Source organism: Chanodichthys erythropterus, chromosome 18 (genome assembly GCF_024489055.1).
Source record: "Chanodichthys erythropterus isolate Z2021 chromosome 18, ASM2448905v1, whole genome shotgun sequence".
NCBI lineage: Eukaryota > Metazoa > Chordata > Actinopteri > Cypriniformes > Xenocyprididae > Chanodichthys > Chanodichthys erythropterus.
Window position 1 is genome coordinate 6,788,936 of NC_090238.1, and position 10,699 is coordinate 6,799,634.

A 10,699-nucleotide genomic window follows, 5' to 3' on the forward strand; every position below is an offset into this window, starting at 1 on the left:
CAAACATTTCACACGGTGGTTCTATATTCAGTTAAAACACGTCTTAATGTATATTTTGGAAAAATGTATATCCAAATTACTTTACATGTGGGTAAAAAAAACTAAAAAATCTCACAAACCATGGCATTGTATTTTGCAATAAGGATATAATTACTATAAGAACTATAAGAACAGTGATTTCTGTTCATTTCAATTAACATAAATTAAAGGCAGGAAAACAAATAAAAGCATAATGATAAAACACTTCAATGTATTTAAAATCAGAATATCTTTTACATTTTTTATGCTTAACTGTCATGAAAATCAATGCAAAAATCCTAAAGTTTCATTTTCTTTATACATGTAGACCTGTTTCTAGTAGCTAAGGCACATCTCCTGGTTTCAGATGAAGTAGATCCCTCATGCTGCAGTGGCAGGTCTGTATCTGAGGATTGATCCAGCTTCTCTGTCCTATAGCACAAGGATGCTTGTTTAAGTGCTCCAATCAGAGCATTCTTGTGAACCACCTGACACACCAGAACCACCTGCAGGTTCTCCAGGCTGGACTGATTCATGAGCTGATGCACAGAAACACAAGGTCAAATGATGATTCATATACTGGACAAAAATAATGAGCCAAATGTGCAGGACAATTATAAATCATGAGATTACCTGTAGAACTGCTTCATTAGATTGAAAGCTAAATTTCCCAATATGACACTCATCAATTTCCTGGACACAGAGAGGCAGGCTATTTGGAGCAAACCTATGAAACAGAAAGAGATAAACTGAAATGAACTAGATTTTACACATTCTGATCTGAAGAAATGGAGCAAGAGGGCTTATTAATGATATATTGAGAAATAGATATGCAAACCTTAAAAACAACCACTAATTACAGCATTTAGGCTGCAACAAACCTTATACACTGCGTTCAATTCATTGCTTTCAACAGATGCTGATAATGAGCTTGACAGGTCAATATTAGTCCTATAGACTTTTACCTGTCAACATTCTGTTTGTCATCCTGGAGGGTGGTGATGAACACAGGAAGTTGTTTTGGAATCTCTTTCCGCACAGCAAACTCAAACTGCACCGGCCGCATGTACAAATGAACATCATCATAGCCCATCACTCTGGCCAGTGATTTATATAGTCTAAGCAACATGACAGAAAGCAAAAGACATTTAGTTGAGAGTTTGATAACTTAAGCTGTTTTTTCATTTATCATTTTAAGGAAAATTTAAAAGCAGCAAAAATTAAAATCAAAACAAAATATAAATGTATAAAAAATATAATTGTGTGTGTGTGCATTATATATATATATATATATATATATATATATATATATATATATATATATATATATATATATATATATATATACACACACACAGGCACACACTTATTTATTTTTTATTTATTTATTGTTTATTAAAGGCAGATTAAATCAGCAAAAAATACACATTTATGTATAAATAAATAAAATTAATTATATTAGGGCTGTTAAATGTGACATTTATTATGACTGGTTTATGTGAAGATTGTTTTATGTTCACTTAAATTAAAAGCTGTTATATTTTTTAAAAGCCTATTAAATAAAAATTGATAGCTTTCAGTTATACTGTAATGTTTAATGTCTATAATTAATGGCTAAAATTGAGAAAAAGAAAAAATTAAATTGCCATTAAACAAATATACTGTCTTTGTGTTGTTTCTACATTATTTTGGTGATTCAATGTGAAAGTATAACAACATAAAAATATATTCAAATTTTTGATTCTTTGATTGAATCTTTGCAATTGATCGAGAATAATTACAGAAAAATGTGCAATTATCGATTGACAGCACAATAAACAGACAGACAGACAAACAGACAGAGAGATAGATAGATAGATAGATAGATAGATAGATAGATAGACAGACAGACAGACAGACAGACAGACAGACAGACAGATAGATAGACAGACAGACAGACAGACAGACATACAGATAGATAGATAGATAGATAGATAGAGAGATGGACAGAGATATAGACAGATAGATAGATAGATAGATAGACAGACAGACAGACAGACACATATACAGACAGACAGACAGACAGACAGACAGATAGATAGATAGATAGATAGATAGATAGATAGATAGATAGATAGATAGATAGATAGATAGATAGATAGATAGATAGATAGATAGATAGATAGATAGATAGATAGATAGATAGAGAGATGGACAGAGATATAGATAGATAGATAGATAGATAGATAGATAGATAGATAGATAGATAGATAGATAGATAGATAGATAGATAGATAGATAGACAGACAGACAGACAGATATACAGACAGACAGACAGACAGACAGACAGACAGACAGATAGATAGATAGATAGATAGATAGATAGATAGATAGATAGATAGATAGATAGATAGATAGATAGATAGATAGATAGATAGATAGATAGATAGATAGATAGATAGAGAGATGGACAGAGATATAGACAGATAGATAGATAGATAGATAGACAGACAGATATACAGACAGACAGACAGACAGATATACAGACAGACAGACAGACAGACAGACAGACAGACAGATAGATAGATAGATAGATAGATAGATAGATAGATAGATAGATAGATAGATAGATAGATAGATAGATAGATAGATAGATAGATAGATAGATAGATAGATAGATAGATAGATAGATAGATAGATAGATAGATAGATAGATAGATAGATAGATAGATAGATAGATAGATAGATAGATAGATAGATAGATAGATAGATAGATAGACAGACAGACAGATATACAGACAGACAGACAGATATACAGACAGACAGACAGACAGACAGACAGACAGACAGACAGACAGACAGATAGATAGATAGATAGATAGATAGATAGATAGATAGATAGATAGATAGATAGATAGATAGATAGATAGATAGATAGATAGATAGATAGATAGATAGATAGATAGATAGATAGATAGATAGATAGATAGAGATAGAATGTGAAAATGCAACAGGCCACTTTATACATTTTTCATCTTTTTTTCCACTTATGTTCCAAAAACATAATTAAATTTTTCATGAACATTTTCCACCCTCTCTGACTTGAATACTTAAACAGTCCATTTGCGAGCTGTAATTTCTGTTACATGGACTTCAAGCTATTTCTGCCCCATCCTTCATTGTGGAAATGAAGGAATGAGCCACATCTAAGTTTCAATAACTGGAAGTTATCAAGGAAAAATAATCAAGGGAAATTTGAACTGCTCAGCAATACTGTTTTCCAACTCAACTGGGACAGGTGTTCAGTTTCTGACGCTGATTCAATGATGCGGTGACGGAGTGTGACGAGCTCTAGCAATGTGCAGAACATCTTCAGCATGAACAACTGTCTGTCTTTGCCTTGTTTCCTCTCCTGTTCCTCGGCAGATCTCACAACAGATATTCCCAGCTCTCTGACCAGAACAGGATCCTCCATGAACCCATCTGAGAACAACTGAAACATGAATAAATGAAGATTAAACTCAAAATTTAATAAATAATGTAGAACAACCTTATTTATTTCTTTGTTAGTTAATAAATAGATGTCACTTGCTGAAACGAAAATGCAACATCAATGTTACATACTACTGCTCAAAATATTTATCATTGCATACTTTTAAAGGGGTCATGAACTGCATTTGTTTTTAAAGGTGCCATATAATTGAAAATTGAATTTATCTTGGCATAGCTGAATAACAAGAGTTGGTAACACTTTATAATAACTGCATTCTATGAAGCATTAGTTAAGCATTAGTTAATAGTTATTTCATCACTTATAAAGCATTAATAGACATTTGTAAGTAGTTTATAAATACAGCTATAATTGCTTTATTCTTGATTTATAAGCATATCTATAATGTGTTTAATAATTGTATTTTCATACTTTATTAATAATCAATGTATCATTTCTAAATTAAGTATTACATTATTTACAAACCAGTTATTTGGGAGTTGTCAGTGGTTCATTTAGTAAGTGTAAGTAAATGATTAATAAACTATTTAAACATTCATTTATACATCTTATTATTTAGACACATAGTAATAGTTACTTAGTGTGTTTTATTAACACACATTCCTACTGCAATTCATGATTAATTCAGGTAATTATAAAACATTTAGAAGTTGTCAGTTAACTATTTTTGTGAGCTCATCTAAAGTGAGGACTATTTATGCTCTGTAAAGCTTTTATAAATGAGATTTAAAGGTTCAGTGATCTTCTGCACTGCTGTTCTCTAATGTTTTAAAGTTAGTACCGTGGAAGTTTTGACACTAGGAATATGTTAATAAAGCATTTATTAACACACTAAGTAACTATTACTATGTGTCTAAATAATAAGATGCATAAATGTCCATTTAAATATTGTATTAATCATTTAGTCACACTTCCTAAATGATCTTATGAACCACTGACAACTCCTAAATAACTGGTTTGTGAATAATGAAATACATAATTTAGAAATGATAAATTAATCATTAATAAAGTATGAAAATACAATTATTAAACTCATTATAGATATGCTTATAAATCAAGAACAAAGCATTTATAGCTGTATTTATAAATGGCTTACTAATGTCTATTAATGTTTTATAAATGATGAATTGACTATTTACTAATGCTTAACTAATGCTTCATAGCATGAGTTATTCTAAAGTGTTACCCAAGAGTTCAGTACATGGGAATGACATACAGTGAGTCTCAAACTCCATTATTTCCTCCTTCTTGTGTAAATTTCATTTGTTTAAAAGACCTCTGAAGAACAGGCGAATCAAAACATAACACCGACTGTTACGTAACAATCGGGATTATTAATATGTACACCCCCAACTTTTGCATATGCCAGCCCATGATCAAGGCATTAGACAAGCCAGTATTAACGTCTGGAGCAGCACAGAGCTGAATCATCAGACTTTATGCAGGTAACCACACAAGGAAAATAGCGGAAAATGGCAGATGGAGCAATAATAACTGACATGATCCATGATAACATGATATTTTTAGTGATGTTTGTAAATTGTATTTTTAAATGTTTCATTAGCATGTTGCTAATGTACTGTTAAATGTGGTTAAAGTTACCATAGTTTCTTACTGTATTCACGGAGACAAGAGCCGTCGCTATTTCCATTATTAAACACTTGCAGTCTGTATAATGCATAAACACAACTTCATTTATTATAAATCTCTCCAACAGTGTGTAATGTTAGCTTTAGCCACGGAGCACTATCAAACTCATTCAGAATCAAATGTAAACATCCAAATAAATACTATACTTACATGATCGTTTATGCTGCATGATGAACACTTTGTAAAGGTCCATTTAGAGGGTTATATTAGCTGTGTGAACTTTGTTCATGCAATGTACTTTAGATTTGCGAGCTTGGGGGGCGGGGAGCGCGAGCATTGAAGCACGTTGAATCGGCGCATATTTAATTATGACCCAAAATAGGCAATTAAAAAAATGAATTAAAAAAATCTTTTGAGCTGAAACTTCACAGGACAACAAAATTCAGGGGACACCTTAGACTTATATTACATCTTGTGAAAAAGCGTTCTATGGCACCTTTAAAATTGTATAACGTTCTTTGAGGTCCACTTATTATGTTATCAATATTTTTAAATAAAAAAAAACATCCTTATTTAGAATAGGCTATTTTCTATTATGTTTTTGACCATCTCTTTGAAATACTCTGTTCTGATAGGCGTGTCACATTCAAGACTTGGAAGTAAAGGGTAATAGTTTTTTTTTCATATTAAGATAATTTAAACGTCCCCACCGTCACACGTGTGTAACTGTTTTGAAAACTTCAGATGTTTGCTATACTTTATAGTTCTGAAACTTACAGGATATTTTTATAGTACAATGACCTCTTATGTGTCAAAAGGAAATTTGATTTCTCAATTCATGACCCTTTTAAATAAAACATGCATTTTTATTTAAATGCATAAATTTAAATAACAAATAGTGAGCAATATGATAGTATTGCAGTCAGAACATAAGCTGTGTCTGGCTGATGCTGTACCGAAATTTCTCTTATTAATACTTTAATATTATTAAAATACTTCTATTTCTTTTCCTTCCGTCCCTCCCCCCTAAACATTAAGTTTGACAGCGGCATCTCAGCTTATTTGGAGCAAAAAAAGACACATACATCTCTCCGGATCTGAGAACTGTAGGTGGTTCCAGGAGCTGCAAGCATGTGCCAGCGACACAGGGCCATTTTCATGAGCCTTTGCTCAAGTTTGACTCTCTGAGATGGTGTTTTCGCTCTGTGCAGCTCAAATAGTTCAGTACAGGCCCGTTCAAGACCCTCGTACAGCTGAGACGCCAAACACAATGAGGGGTGTATCTCCAAAAAATACACACTCTTCAAAGAAGGCCTGCAACAAAGGCACAAGGAGACACCCTAAAACAAGTGTTTTGTCTTTTATGCTTTTAGATACACTGCCCTCCAAAAGTTTGGAAACGCCCTAGAAAAGTGGGATTTTGGACAATATTGGCATAAATCCTTTTTAATTTGTGATAACTTTGCACTGATAAGGGAGAACACAAACTACGAAAACATATGTTATTACATAACGATTCATCAAAATATCCACCATTAGCAGCTATCTGACCTAAATTGGGTTCTAATTGATTAATTGTATTCTAAACTTAATTGGCAAACAATTGTTGAAGCTATTAAGGTGTGCTGACCCAAAACTCTTTTACAAACCTGGGCCAAGTTTAAACCAGTAACCAGGCATCACAGCTGGCAAAGGGGCATGTCTGATTTTGACATGTATATATTGCCATTATTATGCAATCAAAATGAAAATTATTATTGCTGGTTTTCAATGATAATGTCAAGTTACTTTTAATGTATTTGCACAAAAAAATGATAAGGATTTATGCTGATATCGTCCAAAACCACACATTGCCAGGGGTGTTTCCAAACTTTTGGAGGGCAGTGTATATATTTTAAAAAACATTTGCCATTCATTTTGTGATGCATCCCTTAATGTGATATGTAATTTTAACAAAAATAAAAGGTGGGCATTGCTTTTATCCATCACATGCAGTCATGCATTTACAATTAGAACTATACATTTGGCAGATGGTCTGCATTCAACGTATATATATATTTTTTAAAATTAAAACATTCTCTAGGAATCAAACACATGATTTTACTGTTGTTAGTGCCATGCTCAATTATTTAAACTACAGGAATGACAAGTATCATGCTCAACTAGAAACAAGTATACAAGTAAACAAGCATAAAAAAGCCATGATTTTGTTTTTGGGCTCTACTAGAATAATTTTTCATGCTTATATGTTCCAAAAAAGGTTATTTTTCCACATATTTTACATTGTCACCCCTTTATTTTGCATATGCTTTTGGTGGGAATTATTTAAATAAGGAATACTGTGACGTACGTTCCCAAATGAAAATTCAAGACTACAATCAGGGAGTTCAGAAACAGTGACACTGATATAGAGAATAACTCCCGCTGGAGGGACTTTGTAATCTGTAACTTTGCAGAATTTTTCACGCTCAAACAGCAACATTACACACTAAAGAAGGTTGAACTTGGAAAAAAAGCATTTACTTTAATAAAGTAAACAATGTAAACATTTGACTTATGCTGAATTTACGATTATTTTTAATCTTTACCTGCTTCCACCAACCGAAACCAAATGTTTAGGGATGTAGTTTGGTGGCAGGCCGTATTCGCTAGAACAACCATTCTGTCCCTCCCTCCATATTCTCTCCAGATACTGCCGCTGCTCATCAATCTAACGTTCAGAAAACATCAAAGCATAAAATAATTTGACAGCTTAGGTGGGTTCAACATAATTACACAGCAAATGCTAAGTTACCTGATTGTTCAGCACTAGTTTGATGAGCTGTTGGTGGCTGTGGAGGCAGACGATAGTGTCCCTGTAAGCTTGAACAAAATATCCAGCAGTAAAATCAATCTGTGGCCTTCTGTGCATGACATCTGTGATGACCTGAGCCAATCTGGACTGTTCCTCTGGATCTGTGACATGCTGATACGCCTCCAAATAGCAATTCAAGAGCTGTGAATACAAGACTTTTGCTCAAAAGTTTGTGGAAAGTAAGTGATTTGAAAGAAATATATAATTTTATTTTTAGCAATGAGGCATTAAATTGTGAAAGTGACAATAAATACATTTATATTATATTTGAAATAAATGCTCAGTTCAAATATCCAAGTTCTTTTAAACTTTCTGTTCATCAAATAATCTTGGAAAATATGAAGCATCACAACTGTTTTTAACATTTATAATAATAAGAAATGTTTCTTTAACAGCAAATCAGCATATTAGAATGATTTCTGAAGGATCATGTGACACTGAAGACTGGAGTGATGATGCTGAAATTCATACTTGCATCAAAGGAATAAATTAATTTTAAAATATATTACATAATATTTTAATGATTTTAAAATATATTACAATAGAAAACAGTTATTTTAAATAATAATAATACCATTTAATAATATTTTGATCAAATAAATGCAACCTTGGTGAGCTTCTTTCAAAAACATTAAACAATCCCAAACATTTGAACTGTAGTGTATAGCATCATTACAATTACACTCACACATCACATACGTGTATTTTGTGCTCCAGAAATTCTGCTTCACATGTCCATATGTCTAAAAGCACAGCCAACCGATCCACATCCATTCTAGCCAAAGAGTGAAGTTCTCCTCCAGATCCATCAGATGCATGCGATTCTGACAGAATAACATGAAATGACAATTGTGAAACACAGATTACAAACTAAAGGTGTCTTCATCATTCTTAGTTATGGCAGCTCTGTGTCATCATACTAAAATATGAGCCGCCTAGTTTAGCACCAGAAATGGCACCAAGCCCTCTTACTTTTCCTCACCCTCAATCACCTGACATATAGAAACATCTTTGCACCATCAATTCCCAAAAAACATTCCCAACCTACATGGTTTTCTTGTTAAACATCCTTTATCACTTGGAAATTTTTCTGATTATCAAGTAAAATGAGGTGTCATAAGTTACTTTACTTTTAATGTTTGCAATATAAGTGAACATATCAGTCATAAAAATCAAAGTCACAGTTTTAAATAAGTTATATATATAGTACATCCTACTTTACCAGCATATACATACATTACACTCACGTAAAGCACTATATATAGCAAATCTCGGCTGCGTAATTGTTTTTATCATCACAAAATGTAAAGTATATTATGTCATAGCTCTATATATAGAGTTGGATATATATTATGTTCAACCTTGTCCACATAAATACAATACACTCACGTAAAGTGATATATACATATATATATATATATATACTGTATATAGTGTCTGCCCTGACCTTTGCTCCTCTGTATGAAATGAGACGCAGTAAGCAGCAGATGTTGCTCCAACTCATGCAGGTCCACCAGGGCCACATCATAGATGATGTAGAGACCCCGCTGGTCCTGCGTGTGGATGCAGCTCCTATCTGTGCTGTAGTAATCATGGAGGTTTTCCACCTCGGGAAACTCCATAAACTCGACACAGTGAACCTAAAACAGAATAGAGATTTACTCTCTCTGCCTTTCACATTGCATTGGTTTTTCCATAAAACACGGGGTGAATCTGCAAGTGGAGAACCTTATGGTCAACTGGACTGTTGTAGATGAAGTGATTTGATCCAAGAGCTCCAGTAGAGCCATTGTGTATTTTAGCAGCACTCATCCAGCTCATCTCCTCCACACTTCTCACCAGATCTCCTCCGACCAACTCCAGACCTGGGGCGTCCATCGCCAGAGTCCTCTCTACTGACCGCAGGTAGTTCAGCAAGCTCAAACAAGTACGCTACACAAACAAGAGGCCAGGACTCAATGAAACACAGCATTTTAGTGAGAATTTTTTTTTACCAAAACAAAGAATTTAGTACAAGTATTGTCATACTTGTATAATTCTCCTGATTTATGGTCATTTTAAGCATCATACATACTATGTTCAAAAGCTTGTGGTCAATAAGATTTGAAAATAAACAAATAAATTAATTAATTAATACTTTTATTCAGCAAGGATGCATTAAAGTGACAATAAAGATATTTATAATTTTACAGAAAGTTTCTATTTCAAATAAATGCTGTTCTACTGAATTTTCCCTTATATAATCCTGAAAAACAACAAAAATATCAAGTGGCACAACCATTTTCAACATTGATAATAATAAATGGCATTCTTGGGCAGCAAATCAGCATATTAAAAAGATTTCTGAAGGATCATGTGACACTGAAGACGGGAGTAATGATGCTGAAAATTCTGAATTGAATCACAGGAATAATTTACAATTTAAAATATATTACATTACAAACCAGTTTAATTAATTAATTAAGCACAATATTACTGTTTTTACTGTATTTTTGATCAAATAAAAGCAGCCTTGGTGAGGATATTCTTTCAAAAACATTAAAAAAAATCTTACCAATCCAAACTATTTAACATAGTAAAAAAATAGTATAATAATAATTAATAGTTTATATAACTGAAGTATATCCTAAATCATGTTTTTCCTTTCTCTGGAATTATTGGTTTGTATGGTTTGTACACAAAAAGCATAGTATAAAGTATGGTATGTGACCAAAACTCATTTTTATAATGTATTATGTTTATGTATT

The 10,699-nt window shown here is 32.6% G+C and overlaps 1 protein-coding gene across 1 annotated transcript; it reads right to left on the minus strand.

The window, feature by feature from the left end:
• Positions 1-26: 26 nt before the first annotated feature.
• LOC137007145 (uncharacterized) lies at positions 27-8,738 on the minus strand. Its single transcript, XM_067368462.1, has 8 exons — positions 8,652-8,738; positions 7,893-8,093; positions 7,687-7,808; positions 6,184-6,412; positions 3,288-3,490; positions 984-1,136; positions 652-745; positions 27-557 (listed from the first exon to the last, which is right to left on the minus strand). Exons 1-8 carry the CDS (start codon positions 8,724-8,726, stop codon positions 318-320), a joined length of 1,317 nt encoding a protein of 438 aa, XP_067224563.1. The 5' UTR covers positions 8,727-8,738; the 3' UTR covers positions 27-317.
• Positions 8,739-10,699: the final 1,961 nt, after the last annotated feature.

Excerpts from the sequence above, each read along its gene's own strand:
- LOC137007145 (XM_067368462.1), bottom strand. The coding sequence starts at position 8,726 with ATGGATGTGGATCGGTTGGCTGTGCTTTTAGACATATGGACATGTGAA. Across the intron at positions 3,491-6,183 it reads GTTCTCAGATCCGGAGAGAT|TTGTTCTCAGATGGGTTCAT; the intron begins GTATGTGTCTTT and ends TTCATGTTTCAG. Across the intron at positions 746-983 it reads GACAAACAGAATGTTGACAG|GTTTGCTCCAAATAGCCTGC; the intron begins GTAAAAGTCTAT and ends TCTGTTTCATAG.